The sequence below is a fragment of the Acromyrmex echinatior genome, chromosome 10 (assembly GCF_024713525.1).
Source record: "Acromyrmex echinatior isolate Ae372 chromosome 10, ASM2471352v2, whole genome shotgun sequence".
NCBI classification, from domain to species: Eukaryota; Metazoa; Arthropoda; class Insecta; order Hymenoptera; family Formicidae; genus Acromyrmex; species Acromyrmex echinatior.
The window spans coordinates 6,584,230-6,602,315 of record NC_141861.1 but is presented as its reverse complement, the minus strand read 5'-3'; the positions used below and the strand labels follow the sequence as shown (position 1 = coordinate 6,602,315).

Genomic DNA, 18,086 nt, shown 5'->3' with positions numbered 1-18,086 from the left:
ATCCATCCCCATATATATAATTCAAAAAATGTTTCATATATTTCCCTTCGATTCTTTTTTGACACACTTCGCGGATTGGCTCGTACGGCTTGTCTCTCGACTTTTGGCAACGATTTCTATGGTTTAACCTGCCATCGTTGCTTTTTGCGTGTTTTGATCCTTGAATCGTGCGTATTATATTGGGAAGCACTGTGTGTAATAAAGACGATTCTAGAATTATCGGAGAGAGACAGAGAGAGTGAACTTTTATTACATCATCAGTCACATGTATGGTCAAGTCAGGTTAGGTTGACGCCCCGTCGTGCAGTGCGACGATAATGCTGCTATTGTCACCGCAACGCGGAGATGGTGCGTTTAGGTTAGGTTTACATCATCAAATACATCAACGGACTGACACATGCCACGTCTTTGATACGACGTGTAGCGAGGTTGAAGAACGGCAGGGCGATCATAACCATGTCGTATCTGCGTGACTGGCGACAGGCGTTGCGCGCCCCACACGTCTATCGGGTGGCGAACAGCACATTTCGCATCCAGGGCCCGTTCGTGGCGTTGATTCTTCTGGTTCTGAGCGTGCCGACTTTCTTCCTCCTGTATCCGCTGCTGCACGGCTTCATATGCTCGCCGCCGAGCCAGACCCTGGCACAATGTCGTTACTACAAGTACAACCGAACGTACCCTACCTCGACACCCATCAAAACCTCCAAGGGCATTACCTACAGAATAGCGATAGTGAGCGATCTCGATCACGACTCCAAGCTTGTGGACAAGAAAGACACATGGCACAGTCTTATGAGGACCGGCAATCTCTATTGGAATCCCAACAGCAATTTTCTATCTGTTATATGGGATGACAAAATTGTCGTACTGTCCTCATCGTTGTCTATGAAAGGACGCGGAATGGAGCTGTCGGAATTAGTGACTTTTGACGGCCGTCTGCTGTCCTTCGATGATCGTACAGGGATGATATATTTCATCGAAGGTGATCAAGCTTATCCTTGGGTTATTTTGATGGATGGGAATGGTAAAAATCACAAAGGTAGGCTGCTTAGTAAACTATTATTGAGTTCAGTCACTCGTACACTGAATACACATTAGCTTGTTTCATATAAAGTATCTAAATGCAGTGATATAACTTTTGCTTGTTTCTGTTAGTGTAGATTAATCTTAGTACAACTTGCTCTTCACCTTTTTTTAATTCTTAGAAAAATATAGTTAAAGAGTTAGGTGAATCAAGATTAAAATTAAACTGCATTGATAGAAATGTACATTTGACAATGAAATAATACATGTATGTTCTATTAAATAACGTGAGTGTCATTATTTAATCGTTTAAAATATTCATATACTTTTATACTTAACTTTAACTTCATGCATAGCAGCTTGTAGTATGCATTAATCTAGTATAATGCAAAGTGATTGAATTCGTTATATAATTTGATATTGTCATTGTTTCTAGAAATTGCAAGACTCATAACATTAAATATAAATTAACAGTAACATGACATTAATATTATAATTTTCATGACATTAATATTATTAGGTGTTGGAATTAATTCGTAGCGTTTTTTAATGAAAGAATGTTATTTATTTCACATGAGCATTAAAAAATACATTAATGAAAGTACTTCCCATCACTTGTAAAACGCTACGAATTAATTCCAACACCTAATATAATCAATAATATAAATGTAATATAAACATTGTAACAATTATATTGTTAAGTAAAAAATATAACACTGATGATAATGTTATTTTATTGAGGATATTTTTCTTACTAAACTTTTATATTTACATGTAGGCTTTAAATCCGAGTGGGCGACTATCAAAGATGAACAATTATACATTGGCAGCATGGGAAAGGAATGGACCACACCGTCTGGTGAATTTGAACATAATAATCCGTTATGGGTTAAAGTAGTGTCACCACGTGGCGAAACGCATTCCCTCAATTGGATTTCTTACTACAAACGATTAAGGCAAGCGATTAACATCGACTATCCAGGTATGCTGATACTTATAATTTGTGAATGCACGAATTAATTTATCATACGTATACTTTGCGTAGGTTACATGATACATGAATCTGGAACTTGGAGTGATATACATAAGAGCTGGTTCTTCTTGCCTAGAAGATGTTCCTATGAACGTTATAATGAAACACGGGATGAAACAATGAGCTGCAATGTCATGTTGACTGCAGACGAAAATTTTGTTGATATTAAAGTGCGTTTTTACATCAAATATTAGTATTTTGATAAATAGTTATAATTATATGAAATTCATTATAGGTTACTTATATCGGAGATCTAATCCCAATCAGAGGTTTTTCGAGTTTCAAGTTTCTTCCTGGCTCGCAAGATTCTATTATAATAGCTTTAAAGACCGAGGAATATCAAGGACGGACCGCTACATATATCATGGCCTTTACGATAGAAGGAACGATAATAATGCCCGAAAGTAAAATAATGGATAAAAAATTTGAAGGACTGGAATTTATATGACCCTTAGGGGTAGTTGTTAATTATTTAATAAAAATTGTAAATAAATGTACAGAATACATAGTCTTAAGTTTCTACAACGAGATAAAATTACTAAAAAGTTAAAACCGTTCCTTTGATTTACTGCTACATTTGGAACTCCAGAGTACAAATTTTATTTTCATTGACATTCTCATTAAATGCCGGATTACAATTGTAAATACATGTATATGCACGACTCTATATACTGAAATTATATAATTCTATTGTTTCGTATATAAATTTGCAATTGTGTTAAAAAATACGGGAATATATGAGATACATTACTTATATTATGTGTTTTTATTGTGTCATGTTGAAATAATGCTTTGATATTTAGAAAATTATAATTCAAGCAAATATTAGAAACACAACAAAACCGCGTGAAAAGATCCTTATGTCTCAAATTTTTTATGTTTTTACATCCTTCGAACTTTTTACGTATAATATATTTTTTTTCTCTTTTTCTCATTGTGCTTACCGCGCGCGCTCCGAGTTACAATATGCACTTCTATGCCAAAATCAATAATACAAGTATATCTCCAGTCTGGAGGTGGTGGCAGCAGCACTGCGTTTCTTCAGCAGAGTTTAGTCAACCCGATGCACGGCAAGGATACGGTTCGCAGCTTGAGAATGTGCCGGAATTCGCGTGCATTTGTTACACAATGTTCGTTCACAGTTTTTCGAAAAGTGACACTACTTCGGTAGTATGCCAGTGTCGGATAATTATCGAAATTTTGTAAGAAACGGAAGCGACATTGAGATTTTGCATCGTTAAATGATCTTTCCTGCAATCAGTATTTGCATTCAGATAAAACTCGCAGAATAAAACTCGGTTCTAAGATCTTATATCAAAGATCTCGAGGAACAGCACACTCAGCGAAAAATTCCAACTGTTCATTGCTCCATACATAAATTAATTTTAAAACAATTCAGAAGAGAGAAATGAATGCATCAATAGAGATTGAATCATATATGACGACAGATCTTATATAACAACTGCATAAGCGACTTGATTGCTTAATCAGATCAAATATCTGCATCTAATCGAGATAATCGCATCGTATGCGAATGGTAGGTTTATCCTAGTGATTCAATTTGCTGCGTTACATCGAAAAAATTCCGGGATAAGCAAAATTAGATTTTAAATATGAAACGATTTTAAATATACGATTTTAAAAATAGCTCTTCCTGCTTTGCGGCTTATCCAAGGAGAAAATGCGGTAAGGATGCATCGCACATCGATCAGTGATGATGTCGCAACGCGGCACTTTTGTGATGTAAATGTACAGGATACATTCCACGTACCATGTATATATATTTTTCCGACCGTTGAACTTCTCTTTTAAAGCAGCAATAAATCAACAATCATCAGTATGTTCGTACGAATAAGTGACCTTGATGTAAACTATCGTCTGACAATCCCGCATAGTGGAAAGATGCTTTCCATTTGACGAACACGTAACCGACAGTCTCGAGAGAAAGATTTTATTCGAGTAGCTTTTTGAAGTTTTTTTCATGGGAACAACACAGTTATGGCGAAAGACGCGATGAAGGACTGGAAAATCGCCAGGACCGGCATCTCTCTGCTGCTGAATAACAAAACTGAGGAAGCCGAAGCTTTATTTACCGAGCATCCTCATAGCTTCCATGTCAAAGCAGGCCGTTGTTTTGTTCTCTTCATGGTACGTAATCGCGTGATGAGCCATATCGATTCCACTGCATTCTGACGAAGTACGTTTAACTCTCAAGGCCGCGAAAGAATGTTGTTACTTTAATAGGTTTTAATAATAAACTGCGAACATTACGTTCGTGCATCGAAAAATATAAAATCGATTGATTCCACCCCGTATCAGACGAATCAAGTAAAATTGGTAATCTACAATTCCGTTACGGTATAATAAAATCATGAGACAATGAGCGCGTTTTGCTTTGATAATCTTTATAACAAATACATGATGCACACCTTGAATATTTTAACGCCTATAATTGATAGTAATTTTTAATGCATTTGATGAATTGTGTAGAATGCCCTGATGACTTTCGAAGAGGACAAGTTTCAGCAAGCCACATTATTACTTAAAGATATGGAACGGGAATGTGCGGGCGATATAGGATGGTTGAAGTCTGTAAAAAGTAAAGTGTTTAGAGCTGAAGAAACTGATGTGAGTTTTCTCAGCAGGATTATTAATATAATATTTTATATTGTTTATGCTTGCCATCAAAGTATCTCTTTTTATACATACATATTAATTATTGCGACAATATTAAATGTATTGCAAATTAATTGGTGCGAAAGTAATTGATGCGTTATAGTCATACATATATTTGAACTAAATATATTTAAAATAAATTACATATAGAATTATTATTCCAACGTCTAACCAGTTTTTACTAGTTGATTTATTCATATAACGATCTTGTTCTAACTTATTATAATTTTATTTAGTTCTAATTTTCTAATTTATATCTGGTATCAGATGCAAGCATGGCGATTATCATTGATCGTAATAATAAAAACTAAAATTCATATAAAATACAATTCTTGTATTCAGTAAACATCAACTAATATTAACATATAATTGTTAGTTATCATTTCTCACTTAACGATATACACATTATATTACAATTATATTAGTATTATATTAGTAGGAAATTGTAACTAATACTTGTGTTAATATTAATTAGTGTTTGCTGGGTATAGTATCGAGACTTTAACTTAAATCAGCATTGTGTCATTCGATAAATTTTGATTATCGATACAATACATTGATACAATGAAGTATCAGGTGTCATAACATAAAATGCTTATAATCATGTTAATAAACTCACGAAACGATTAGATCAATAAAAAAAAGAAATAATTATGAAATTAATTTCAGAAGGACTATGTGAATAAATTAGAGCGTCAAATAGTTCTAGCAGATACGCAAGTGTTCTCGGCTGTGTCATTGTTTCTTCAACAAGAGTTAACTGGATACGTTCGTGGCTGCTGGATGCTTCGCAAAGCTTGGCGTGTTTATCAACACGCGTACACTCAAATCTCGCAATTATATCGTCGCACCTTCGGTACAAATCCGACTGGTGCGTGACTTACACTGATAAGATTTATAAAATTAGAAAGATCAGCAAATTACAATTTCGATCGTAGCAACTTTGTGAGATTTGTAAATAAACAATATTTAATCATAACAGCTGTAGTTTTATTAAATGAAATCTAAAGGATTAATAAGAATTCGATAAATAATTAATTCTTATACGATTGTTTTTTTTATCATTTTTATATATAAATTAATGGAGCGCTTTTAACAGATATATTCCATAAATATATTCAACGTTTTTACAGGATTCAGCCCATGTTGTATCAATCCGAGCAACGGGTCATCTCTGCAGAGTCCGCAGAGCCCGGAATCTTCGGAATGGTCGATACCATCCTGCAACGGTTATACGAACATGACACCCGTGTCGTCACCATCAGGTCTGCGAAGCTCTCTATCAATGTTCTTCTCGCTCACTGGCATCACATCTGAACAACAGACACCGTAATTGTTGTTTCTTCTTACTCAAAAATTCTCGTCTCCTTTCGTCCTTTGCCCATCATCCTCTCCTCTCACAAGAGAAAGGCACTGCATGTTGGCACCTATTGACACATTTCACGGAATGCTCGATTGGATTTCCGATCACGTCAACATGATTTGTAATTTTGATAAACACACACTGCTTCATACATTCGCTTCGCGAAAGTGAAATTTGTAGTTAGCTTTGATCACTTTGCTTTTTTTCTTCCCTCGCTCACACAGTTTATGCTCGCGCAGGTCGTGCGCTTAAAAATAATAATTAAGCAGAATATATTTCGCAGCTTTGTGGAACCTTCGGAGGTGACACGTTTAATGTCGGCCGCAAGTTTCGGTTACGGTGTATACCAACTGTGTGTGAGTCTTTTGCCACCATCTGTACTGAAAGTGATTCACTTCTTCGGCTTCGAGGGTAACAGACAGTCTGGTCTTGCTGCTCTTATGTACGCACGACTTGGCGAAGATATGCGCGCACCGCTCGCTACGTGAGTGTATTATGGATTTCGAATGTTTTCCCTTATGTATATTTTTTTACAAACTAGAATAATTAAATACTTGCATAAAATATTTAGTACCTTAAAAGCATGGTATTTAATACTATCTTTTTTTATATCGAATTTTTTTTCTATAATTGTACTGACTCTCGTTTATATTAACTCTGATGAAAAAAAATTTTTACGAAAAAGTACACAGAATACAGAAAAACTACATAGATTGAGACAAGATCTTAGAAATTCTTAATTTTTCGTGGATATTCGTAATGGGACGTAGAATAATGTTGTTTGAGAGCAGAGGATTTCTATAAGGAGAGAATTTTGTTTTAAAATATAGTAGTTGTGGTACAATATAATACTTTCAAGATTTTTATCATGCACTTCAGTAAAATTAAACTTATTTTATACTTTATTGTAGTTTTATTAATGAATGAGAGAGGTTTACATTAAAATTCTTGGAAATACAATGTTGTCCCAACTATCATATTTTCAAGGTAAACTCTAAGAAAAAATTCTATGTAGATTTTTCAAAGAAACAACACCGCTCTACGTCTCACTATGAATTAATAATTTTTAAGATTTTATCTCAATCTATATAGTCTTTCGTAAATCTTTTTCACCAAGGAATCTCCGTGTTTGTTATTATATATTCTGGGAAATTTTCTATATAATACGGTTAGTCAATAAGCTACTATTTTGTCGTAGATTATCCCTACTTTGGTATCATACGATTGTACGTCCATTCTTCGCGTTGGACGGGTCGAATGTAAAAGCGGGGGTCGCAGCAGCGAAGCAATTGATAGCTGAATGTCATACCGAATTCCAGAATTCTGCCCTTTTTCTTTTTTTCGCTGGCAGAATGGAACGTTTAGAGGTATTAATAATGTTAAATAAGAGGTATTAATAAGATTAAATATTTGAGTATCAAAGCATTTCTATAATTTCTATAATTTTCTTTTATAATTTATATTTTGTACAGTTAATTCTCATTCATCCTCTCTCTCTCTTCAATCATATTTTTAAAATATATTATTAAGATTTTTATTTACAAACATCTAGTCTTAAAATAAAATAAATTATGAATGCCGCACTCAAATGTGTTTAAATATCTAGTTATTAGTAGAAAAAAATGTATCATGCTTACAATTAATGAATCAGATTTGCTATTCAGTCGACACCAACTAAAAATAATATAACATAGTAAACATGATACATAACAGTTACATTGTTGAATGAGAAATTATAATATAGATATTTTATTACTTTTATAAGTTAATAAGTTAAAATTTCATAAGTTGGTATCAACAGGGTAAATTCTCAATTCTATATATTTCGACTTTAATATAATATTATCCATTATTGCATGATTCAATCGTTTCGTAGACAAACGTCGATGCAGCTCTAGAAGCGTTCGGTAAAGCAGTGGAAGTTGCAACTCAGAGGGAAGTCAAACTATTGTGTTTACACGAGGTGGCTTGGTGCCACGTGATACGCTTGAATTACGATGAAGCGTATCGATCCTTATTGCAGTTGCAGCAGCAGTCGAGGTGGTCCAAGGGCTTCTACGCGTACTTAGCCATGGGTAACTTATTACCCCGATGCCTGAATAAATAGACTCAGATTTTTTTTTATACTCAGATTATACCATGTTACAGTTTGTTGTGGAGCGAACGGAAAGTTTGACGTTCTCCTGTCGCTGTACGGCAAGATACTTCCTTGGTTTCATGAGACGAAAAACGAATCGCAACTCGATGTTTTTATTATGCGCAGGCTGCCGAAAATCGTTGATAAGGAAACTGGACATCCTTACACAATTCTGTATTATAAGTTGCTCGTATACGAGTCACTGTACTTGTGGAACGCTCTTCCGTCTTGTTCCACTGAATCGCTGCGAGAAATATCTCATGGTAATAATAGATTAATTTTTAATCATTCGTTTTATTTATTCATTTTAAAATGTGTAAACGATAAAATTGCAATTTGTAATTGCAATTTAACATGGAAATCAAGAAATCGTCTGAAAAATTGAGATGCGATTTAAATACTTTATGATAACGTGTTAATCTTTGCACAAAAATTATTATTATCTTATTATATAACTTTATTATTAGAATGCAAGGAAAATCATTCCGAGGAACCAATGGTGGGTTTGACTGATCTTATTGATGGCGCAGCGTGTCTTTATCTGGGGGACACCGAAGCGGCTATTAAAAGTTTCCGAAACTGTCTGAAATGTAGGTATCCGTCCAAAGACGAGTACGACCAGCATGTCAGCGCATTTGCGTTGTATGAATTAGGAAGTAGCCTTAATAATAATAACGTAAGTATACCGTAACATACACATCGTCTATATTTTTGTCTATATATTAATTTCTTACTTTATTGTCTCATATTTTAGAATCCTAATGAAGGCAAAAATTTCTTGTCAAAAGCGCAAACTCAGTACAAAGATTATGACTTTGAAACTCGACTCAATTTGCGTATACATGCCGCCCTGAAAAATATATAGTGACGTTAAGCGTATAATATTACAATATGAGATAGTTTTAGTATCGACAAAAAAAAAAGTAATATTTGGATACTACAAAAGTAACATTTTGTATATGTTACTATCGTCCATGATCTTGTTATTTTATTTAACAATAAAGATCAACGAAGATCAGATTAAGGTGATCTGATCACCAAAGATATAACTTTATGAATCTTTTCTTTTTATTTTATTAGTATTATGCTTTACGTATAAGATATTGTTGCAAATGTAATTCTATACATAATATAATTTCTAAGATGAAAGATATTTTAAAGCAGGCGAACATTCTCAGTCATATACAATTTATCATGTTATTTAAAGCGACAGATTTTATTTGCAAAAAAATGTACTAAATTTTGCAGTAGATCATAGCAATTTATACGAAGTGAATTACAAGTATTACGAGTGTTCTTCTATCCCGTCTAAAAAAATGTATGCAATATCTGCAAATGGAATTGGATCACAATTTTTTGCATGACTATTCGAAAAAACTGCTCGCTTGGAAAATCATATATATGTACACGTTTTAGCATTGTCTACAATGTCTACATTCCTTGTACATATCTTGTACACCTACAAATAAATTACATGAAAATAGAATAACAAAATATATTTGAATATTTCATTAAAAGAGAATGAATCTTTTCTTTCCATCCAGAACTGTTTGATATTTATCGTTTTCATGTTTTTTTCTTCCCTGTATATTTACATACATGTCCTGAAATCATGATTCATTTTTTTGCAATATATCGATTATGTAGATACAGGCGATGTCGGTTGTCAATGACTATCCAAGCTTGAATACATACTAACAAAAACACGTATAAAAAGCATTGCCAATATCTAACAATTTTATTTCATCAACTTAGCACGTTTTTTCTAAGAGTATTTTTTCTGAGAGACATAATTACGTGATGAAACGACGCTAATGAGCGCGCGGAATGCCTTTTGTTGCGTTAACGCAGGAAATTGTCCGAGTGTTCCAGCAGGTTGCCATCAACGATTCTCTTATCATAAACTCATCAAACCTTTCGCTTTCTGCGTCATTACGTCAATGCTCGGTACGAAATCTTAATAATTAACTTATGAAAATTTTCGATCGGTTTTCTTGATATCTTTATGCGATCGATTTATAAAATTTAGTATAAATTTAATTTGTATGTCAAGGAATTCTGTTATTTTTAGCGATGACCGTATCCCATCTCTGCGATAAATATTCTGCAAGTGCGTCATTAAAAATAATTAAGGCAGACTTGGGAAACCTCAGATCTCATTTGGGTACTCTCTCGGTAATTATTTGTTATCACAATATTTTTCTAAAGTAAATATTTTTAATATTGTTACACGATACAATTGACGCTTATTTTATTGTTTCTGCAAAAATTAGTTAGAAGTAAAGAATGTAATGGAGATGCGCGATGAGCTAAAGAGCAAGTTGAAGGAAGTAGGCAGCGTGATTCCAAAAATGTCAGAAGCTATTCTCAATCTGAGGAATGAAGTGTCTGAGGGTAAGAAAGGTGCGATGTATAAATGTTGACCGGATGTTGCACTTAGTGCAGTGGCATTTTTCTGATGTCAAATATATCGACTAAATAGAGCGATGTATTATACTTATTTACATCGTAAGCGTTCGCAATGAAAGCCTTTCTCTTTGTATCATTCACGCGCGTCTAATTTTATTTCATTATATTTTTATATTTTTATTTTTATTATTTTATATTTATATTTTTTTATTCAACAAATGATTTTGCAAGTTTCTAACATTTCTCACAAGTACGCGTTACAACAGAAATGAGTCTGCACACGAAGAATTTGCTGAAAGCTTTGTCACCGGAGACCGTTAGAAATATGGTGAAAAATGAATTACAGACATATGATGCCGACAAAACGGGAAGAACGGATTACGCTCTTGAAAGTTCAGGTTTTATCCAATAGTCTATTTTTATATAGTTTTTTTTTATACAGGAAATGTTAATTAAAGGGCGCTCTGCTGCGACCTGCTAACAATTTCATGCGTAAGTAGAATACTTACATACAAAGGCACAAGTGGCCTTTTTATTTCTTTTTTTTAGTCTACTTGAAAATAACTTGCACTTTTTGTAACTATTCCCAGAAACTATCACACAATTTTATTAGTTATAAAGATATGCAATACATTTTTTTTTTACAATCGCAAAATTATCTTTTTCCCATAAATAGCTTCCTTGATAATTTCCATTAATAGATATTTCTTTGGTCGTTTGAAATAAAAAAAGATTATAAAAGAGGGCATAATAATCTAGGTAAAGCATAGAGAAGCCATAATAATCAAAGAGAATTGATTCTTTCTGATAATAATATCATAAGAACGTCATCATAAGTTCATTTATAAGTGACAAATGAAGTGAAGTGAAGTTGTGAATGTTCTATGGTTATTATGACTATATTCTATTATGACTATATTCTACCCAGGAATACATTTTTGGCGCACCATCACATAGTCTTTTCCACAGGCGGTGCGATTCTTTCGATACGAGATACCGAACCATACTCGACTGGTGCACCTGTGCTCAATCTATTCGGCATACCGCTTTGTCAACAGCAGAACACACCCCGGGCTATGATACAGGTTACCTGACTATATTTAATATCACTGACATTCTGATCCCAATGTATTTACCAGACCGGCGTTTTGCCGGGCGAATGCTGGGCCTTCAAGGGCAGCAGCGGCAGCGTGGTGATTCGATTACTCGGCCATGTGCATGTGTCCGGAGTTAGCCTTGAACACATCTCTTCATTGATATCCCCTACCGGGGAAACTGCTACAGCGCCAAAAGATTTTTCCGTTTGGGTGAGCTGATTATGCAACTATACGTGTAATATTATATATAGTTTGTATATTGCAATATCGTAAACAAATATATATTATCGGTATTTATCGTTATATGTACAAACGTACAGATATCATATTTAGTACTTCAAACAGCTACCTGTCGCATATTATATGTATTGATTTTAGGGTTTGTCAGATCTGGATGATAAGAAGCCTTTCTCATTTGGCAGTTTTATGTATGATAATACTGGTTCGCCGTTGCAATACTTTGAGGTCCAGGTAGAACACAATAGGCTTTTATATAATTAGCATTTATCTTTGGAGTTCTCAATTGTTAACTTTTGTATTCAATTACATAAGAGATAAAAAAATTGTTTATAGAATCGAGGAAAAAAAGCATACGATATAATCGAGGTGAAAGTACATTCTAATAGTGGTAATCCAGAGTACACATGTATCTACAGAATACGGGTGCATGGAACACTTAGTGAAACGTATCAAGTACGCGAAAATCATATTTTTCCTAAAATATTATTGTTCTCTTACTTCAAAAGCGACATAAATAAAAAAAGTTCTTTTAGAATAAGGGAAAAACTTTTATTCAACGTAACAGAAAATTATTGAGCAATCAAATAATATCGGTAAAAAATATATATATATATTTTATTACGATCAAATGTCACCTTTGTTATTTTTTAATTCACAACCCTTAAAAAAATTACTCTTAATCGTGACGATTTTAATGATTTTTAAAAGAATTATTTCTTTATAGTTGTATGGTTTTAACAATTTTTTATGATATTAAGTTTGCTCACTTTCGATGAATGATAAGGTAATGTTTATCTAACTCATTCATAGTAAAAAAAACAATTCGAAAATCATGTTTCCTAAATTGTCACTTTGGAAGTAAGAAAGCAACTTGTGTAATAGTTTTATCAAATAAAAGACACATCAATAAAATGTAACTCGATTGAATTTACAACGAATTTAATAATAATAATAATAACAATAAATTATCATCGTAATGATTGACAGACTCTTCGTTGATTGACCGGATGTGCCGAACCAGCATCAGTTGCGATCATTTGATATCAAAGAATATTATCTGTGCAATATCGATTAAACGCTGAATGTAAATCAGGACAGTGGGTGATTGCTCAATAAAAACAATAGGTTCAACGTAATCGTCGCACGATTTATTACATTTGTACATATTTAGTTTTTCCTTCGAACTCTCCGCTATCTCGAATCTCTCCTCATGCATTCTCCGTCGCACACGTACCTCACATTTTTATCGTACTCTCCGGCTTCATGTGGTGGAGCGAGGCCAAAGTTTCGCATCTCACCAGTCATCAAGCGCATACACGCAGGATATCAGGCAGACAGGAAAAGACTCTCTCTGGCGGTTCTACACCGACCGGTTACACACCTCATTACCGTAATTAAAATAGCATGTTATATATCTTGGGGGAGGGGGAGGGGAGAGGAGGGCCAGCCGCGGCCCGATCTTGGTTTTCCACTTCTCCTCGTTATGTTTAGTTTTTTTAGTTTTACTATTTTTCATTAATTCGACAATTACGCACTGCCTTCTCTACAGGCGAAGAACAGACTCGAGAGGCACGCTGCGAATTTTGATACGACATTCCTCTTTTCATATCATGCGTGTATATATACGCACGATCATATAATTTTGTAACAACATTATTTTTTTCTTTACCCTTTTGAACCGATATTTCTATGTATCTTTTTTTTTTATACAGTATGCAACTGCCAGACTATCGATACGTGTGCAGCTGATCGGCGAACTCGCGCACGACTGTAATCGGCGCGTCTAGAATAACTATAATTCGGAGTTCAGTCGTCTAACGCTATCGAGCTATCGAGAGCCGGTCGTGGTGCCGAAGAAACGCGAGTACATGTAGCGCATGGATACGAGATTATCTATGTTCTTTCTTTAAAATAAAGCCGGATCTAGACCAAGCAAACAAACTCGAATAAACAACTTGCTTCAAGTGCAAACGGTACTACCGTTGTTTATTCGCGTTCGTTCATACTCATTTGAATGATCACGTTGATCTGGATTTGACTCAACATGCTCTGATAGCAGTTTGGAATCGCTCGTTGTTTTCTGTCTATTTTTGCAATATTTATTTTGTGCCACGTTATTTCCAATTGAGATTTACCACCAGAATGGCAAAGACAGTTACACGAATTACTATTATATTAGTTTTAAGTCTTACTTTCTCTTTCACATTATGACACGAAGTATAACAGTAATTTCCAACATCTCGATCTGTGAAAGTCGATCTCTTTAGAAATAATTAAGTATAGAAAATGTAATATGTATAATTCAGCTTTGAGAGGCACGCTGCAAATTTCGATCACACGTGTTCAATCGTGCATTATAAAATATCATTGATATTCGAGAAATCAGACATAATAGAGTTATATTATATTTTTTAACTATATATAATGTAATCTTTCTCGAGTTAAGAAACTATTTTTCTAGAGAGCAAATTCTCAGCCATTCTGATGTTAAGCGCAACTCTATGGAACCACTGTGCACCGGAGTGTTTCCATCGAAGACTCAATGATGAAGTTCGACTGTTCCGATCAGCATTGGATTAGGAATTCCACTTAAGCTCAACGCAAAAACGCGACTCGAGATTTTGTTAGGCTTTTTAAATGAAATGTAATATCGACCATGCGATCGATCGGTCGACGATTACTACTAATTTTTTTTTTTTCAAGCAATGCGACGCGCCCGGCACGCCTGAATATGATTTTAGCGACTACACCTTCGACATGACAAAGGGTGGTTGGAGTCGTCGGTCGCCCTTTTGCAGCTGAAAAGAAAAGAACGCGGGCACCACCACCGCACGAAGGTTCGTCAACGCTCGTAAAAGGCATAGAGTTATTTATTCTTATTTCTTTTTTTTTGTTAGATTTACTTCGTTAAATATATTAACGACAATCGTTAAATATATTACCGCACGCGGTAGTATCAAAATAAACCACACCAAGTGTAGAGTATAGAATATTCGTAGGTGTATGTATGTACAGTATAGAGTTCCTATTTATTTCTGTTTTGTCTCTCTATTTTTATCCCACGAAAACCACTGAAACATTGGTTTTCGTTTTATTAAAAAGTCAGCTACCATTCTTAAATTGTTACTGTTGCTTGCTGCTGCTGTTGTTGCTGCTGATGTTACGATTTCATTCTGATATTTGCTGTTACCGTTAGGAAATACACTACGATTAAAGTATATCACAGATGTCAACGAGAAGAACGCTCTAATGTGTGAAAAGAGTGAAGTGAAGTGAACGAAACGAAGATAAATCACGATTCTCGAACGCCGATTGTCCAATAATCGTCACAATTGATCGATCTTTGATTCTGGTTTAAAAAATTAATTGTGAAAATCAAAGTCTCTGTACTTTCTATATTATTTCTGTACTCTCATGCAAGACTAATAACAATTGTCATATCCTTTTTAAACTAGATAAAATTGAATTTATATAAATATGATTATTCTAGTAGATTATTCTATAGTTAAAAGACCAGGCACATGTATGTATAATCGCAAAAAAATTACATCAGTCCAATTTTGCCGATTAATTATCATTCCCGTTATAATCGATCCAATTACAAAAACACAATCCACATCGATCGATTGTAGACATCTTTGATTTCCAATCGGCGAACCTCGCGTAATTTTCAAGAGTTAGAGAATAAGGAAAGGCGAGACAGTGTGGTCCAATTAATTGCAGTTTTGTCGCGTACTCGACATAAGATCTAGTTATAAACTACTAAAATTCTCTCTTTCTCTCTTTCTAATTTTTATCGACGCGGTCTACGTCGTTCTTCTTCCTACCAATTCCTACGAATCGACTTCCATTGACGTTTCGGAAACGGAACAACGAAATTAGTTCCGTTGGCAATAAGAGATTGTCATAGGTTTTCAAGTTATGTGATACGCGCACGTCGCGCGTTTTGTGTAGCTGTTTTGCGCTACACAGAATAGATTTTCCTAATTATATCATGCCGTTCGCGTGATCGTATCTCATTTACACGATGCACAGAATATTCTTTTCATACTCTCTTTCTCTCTCTCTCTCTCTCTCTCTCTCTCTCTCTCTCTCTCGTTCTTTCTCCCGGAAAGTTCAATCTCCCTCTAAATGCTCGACTTGTTCGTTTTGGCAAGTTCACGGCGGCGAAGAGACTATAATATAACGACTATATTGTCATGCACTACAGTCTTTCTTAGAGCCCTTTCTTAAATCCCTCCCGCGATCTTCCACCATAATGTTTTTCCACCGTGCAGTGTATACCATATGTATAACACGTGTGTACTATGTTTCATCCCTTGGAAACATCTCGTACGTACAACTAGAGACTACATCGGCTCGTTCGCCCTGGATTAAGAGGGCGGATCCAACGATCCACCGGTGGAGGACGGTCTCTCGGGTATCTCCTTGCTTTCGTCCGTATCGCCACTGCCTCTACCATTTCTCATCGTCGTAGTAGAGGAGATGGTGGTCGAGACGTCCTGGATTTCGTCGTCACGCAATCTGCCACCGCGCCGTTGTCCATTGCTGCTGCTCGCCGAGTCTGTGTCGTCGACGTATATTCTCACGTCAGATCCGATGGCGCCGCCCTCGCCGATGTGCACTCCATCGTCGTTGCCACTGCCGTTGCCACTTCGGCTGCCGCTACCATTGCAACTACCGTTGCTGATGCTACCAGCTGCACCAGCACTCATGGCGACGCTGATACTGGCGACGGCGCTGAGACTGCCGGCGACGCTCAGGCTACCGGTACCTGTACTCTCACTCGCGTTGCCGCACGGCGAAGGGATTTCGTCGGATCTTTCCTCGGTGGTGACATAAATATGGCTGTAACCCTCGCCGCGGATCATCGCGCTGTACTGATCGCTGGCGATGCTGGTTGTGGTGGACGCGCCAGCATCATGCGTTTTCAATTTGGACGGCCTCCTCTCGTTGATAACAGACTGCACATCAAGGTCTTCTTGGGGTGGCGTCGGCACCGTCGTTGTTGTTGGGCGTCTTCTCTCTTCTATCATCTTCTTCTTTGGTTCCTCCAATCGAGCTTTGCCACCGACATAGCCATTCGCGATGCTGGGCGTTCGCGTACTGCTAGTACCGGCGCTCGCACTCGTCGTATCCGATGGCGTCGGTGATTGTGTGTCGCTCGATGTCCGGCGGCTCATTGTCGCCTTGGACGGGTAAATCTCGGTGGTTGGCATGAGGTAACGATCGCTGGTCAATTTTGGCGGGACACTTAGGGTGCTGCTCGAGCCGGGGGATGTGACCAATGAGGGGGTGGTCGGCGGTTTGCTTACGGTTAACAGAGATTTATTTTCACGCATTTCACTAGTGGTCACCTGTAAAATTGATGTTGACTATATTATATAGATAGATCGATAGCATCTCTTGATGCTATGAACTTGAACAATAACTATACTCGATACTATTTGTTTGGACGGTATAATAATGACTACAAAAACAACTGTTGCGAAGCTACATCTATGCAGAACATGAGCAGACATCTCCACGTGTCATCCAGTATAAATTCGTTTACCAACATTGATATGTATTTATACAAAAAAAGTCATATTTGAACCATTCTCGTGTTACATTATTTTCCTGCTATAGGTAGATAATAAAGCAGCAAATAAAAAAATTTATTCGTTAAATTAAATGAGTAAACAATATATTTTGATTCTTCATTTATAATAATTTATAATTAACTGATGTGTGCTACTTCTTACTCAAAATCTGACATCGAAATATGAATCCTTACCGGCAACTTCTGACGTTGTACTCGATTGACATCTTGACTAGTTGTGGCGTAGCTGCGATGTGGAATAATTCGAGGTACGCTCAGGTTACTCACGGGTTTCTCAAAAACTTCGGCGACCTCAAAGTGCATTGGCAGCAATGACCTTCGTTGATGATGGCTCGAGTGGAATGTTTGCCGGCGTCTTGACTTAAACTTGGACGGTCTCGAACTCGAACCGCGACGTTTTTCGTCCAAGGATATGGAAATCGAGGCATCTAAAAAATACATAAGATAATTCTTATATAATGAGACATAATGAATGGAAGATATAATATCGTAATGTTACAATAATG

General features: G+C 35.9%; 4 protein-coding genes and 1 long non-coding RNA gene across 14 annotated transcripts in view; 3 read left to right on the top strand and 2 right to left on the bottom strand.

Annotated features, from left to right (window-relative positions):
- The first annotated feature begins 213 nt into the window (after nucleotides 1-213).
- LOC105150421 (soluble calcium-activated nucleotidase 1) lies at nucleotides 214-2,810 on the top strand. The gene is made up of 4 exons (XM_011063470.2): nucleotides 214-1,039; nucleotides 1,802-2,005; nucleotides 2,069-2,226; nucleotides 2,292-2,810. Exons 1-4 carry the CDS (start codon nucleotides 457-459, stop codon nucleotides 2,502-2,504), a joined length of 1,158 nt encoding a protein of 385 aa, XP_011061772.2. The 5' UTR covers nucleotides 214-456; the 3' UTR covers nucleotides 2,505-2,810.
- Nucleotides 2,811-3,085: 275 nt separating this feature from the next.
- LOC105150435 (tetratricopeptide repeat protein 39C-like) lies at nucleotides 3,086-9,726 on the top strand. Of its 4 annotated transcripts, XM_087410828.1 has the most exons (12): nucleotides 3,087-3,593; nucleotides 3,705-3,742; nucleotides 3,874-4,204; nucleotides 4,547-4,684; nucleotides 5,402-5,603; nucleotides 5,866-6,061; nucleotides 6,379-6,579; nucleotides 7,294-7,462; nucleotides 7,972-8,170; nucleotides 8,244-8,495; nucleotides 8,700-8,908; nucleotides 8,987-9,726. In XM_087410828.1, the coding sequence occupies exons 3-12, from the start codon at nucleotides 4,055-4,057 to the stop codon at nucleotides 9,095-9,097; spliced, it is 1,827 nt and encodes a 608-aa protein (XP_087266954.1). In that variant the 5' UTR covers nucleotides 3,087-3,593; nucleotides 3,705-3,742; nucleotides 3,874-4,054; the 3' UTR covers nucleotides 9,098-9,726. The 4 variants fall into 4 exon arrangements, with proteins under 4 accessions (XP_087266955.1, XP_087266954.1, XP_087266952.1 ...); XM_087410826.1 differs by having other exon boundaries at nucleotides 3,705-4,204; XM_087410827.1 differs by having other exon boundaries at nucleotides 3,087-3,742.
- A 2,047-nt stretch (nucleotides 9,727-11,773) lies between these two features.
- Nucleotides 11,774-12,108, bottom strand: LOC147908249 (uncharacterized). Its single transcript, XR_015546544.1, has 2 exons — nucleotides 12,057-12,108; nucleotides 11,774-11,965 (listed from the first exon to the last, which is right to left on the bottom strand). It is a non-coding gene; the product is annotated as an uncharacterized LOC147908249 (long non-coding RNA).
- LOC105150436 (SUN domain-containing protein 5) lies at nucleotides 11,814-13,114 on the top strand. Of its 2 annotated transcripts, none has more exons than XR_015546546.1 (3): nucleotides 11,814-11,948; nucleotides 12,117-12,209; nucleotides 12,312-13,114. XR_015546546.1 is itself a non-coding variant. In XM_087410830.1 (3 exons), exons 1-3 carry the CDS (start codon nucleotides 12,165-12,167, stop codon nucleotides 12,975-12,977), a joined length of 177 nt encoding a protein of 58 aa, XP_087266956.1. In that variant the 5' UTR covers nucleotides 12,085-12,164; the 3' UTR covers nucleotides 12,978-13,114. The 2 variants fall into 2 exon arrangements, 1 of the variants encoding a protein (XP_087266956.1); XM_087410830.1 differs by lacking the exon at nucleotides 11,814-11,948 and having other exon boundaries at nucleotides 12,085-12,209; nucleotides 12,312-12,431; nucleotides 12,966-13,114.
- The window catches only part of Ca-alpha1T (Ca[2+]-channel protein alpha[[1]] subunit T), a 56,242-nt gene continuing 51,260 nt past the window's right edge, over nucleotides 13,105-18,086 (bottom strand). For all 6 annotated transcript variants that reach the window (XM_087410821.1, XM_087410820.1, XM_087410823.1 and 3 more), the window contains 2 exons: nucleotides 17,755-18,008; nucleotides 13,105-17,335 (listed from right to left, as the gene is read on the bottom strand). In XM_087410821.1, coding sequence (XP_087266947.1) covers nucleotides 16,352-17,335; nucleotides 17,755-18,008 — 1,238 coding nt within the window. In that variant the 3' untranslated portion in view covers nucleotides 13,105-16,351. The remainder of the gene's footprint in view (nucleotides 17,336-17,754; nucleotides 18,009-18,086) is intronic.

Excerpts from the sequence above, each read along its gene's own strand:
- LOC105150421 (XM_011063470.2), top strand. The coding sequence starts at position 457 with ATGTCGTATCTGCGTGACTGGCGACAGGCGTTGCGCGCCCCACACGTC. Across the intron at positions 1,040-1,801 it reads GAATGGTAAAAATCACAAAG|GCTTTAAATCCGAGTGGGCG; the intron begins GTAGGCTGCTTA and ends ATTTACATGTAG. Across the intron at positions 2,227-2,291 it reads AAAATTTTGTTGATATTAAA|GTTACTTATATCGGAGATCT; the intron begins GTGCGTTTTTAC and ends AATTCATTATAG.
- LOC105150435 (XM_087410828.1), top strand. The coding sequence starts at position 4,055 with ATGGCGAAAGACGCGATGAAGGACTGGAAAATCGCCAGGACCGGCATC. Across the intron at positions 4,205-4,546 it reads GTTGTTTTGTTCTCTTCATG|AATGCCCTGATGACTTTCGA; the intron begins GTACGTAATCGC and ends TGAATTGTGTAG. Across the intron at positions 4,685-5,401 it reads TTAGAGCTGAAGAAACTGAT|AAGGACTATGTGAATAAATT; the intron begins GTGAGTTTTCTC and ends AATTAATTTCAG.
- LOC105150436 (XM_087410830.1), top strand. The coding sequence starts at position 12,165 with ATGTATGATAATACTGGTTCGCCGTTGCAATACTTTGAGGTCCAG. Across the intron at positions 12,210-12,311 it reads TGCAATACTTTGAGGTCCAG|AATCGAGGAAAAAAAGCATA; the intron begins GTAGAACACAAT and ends AATTGTTTATAG.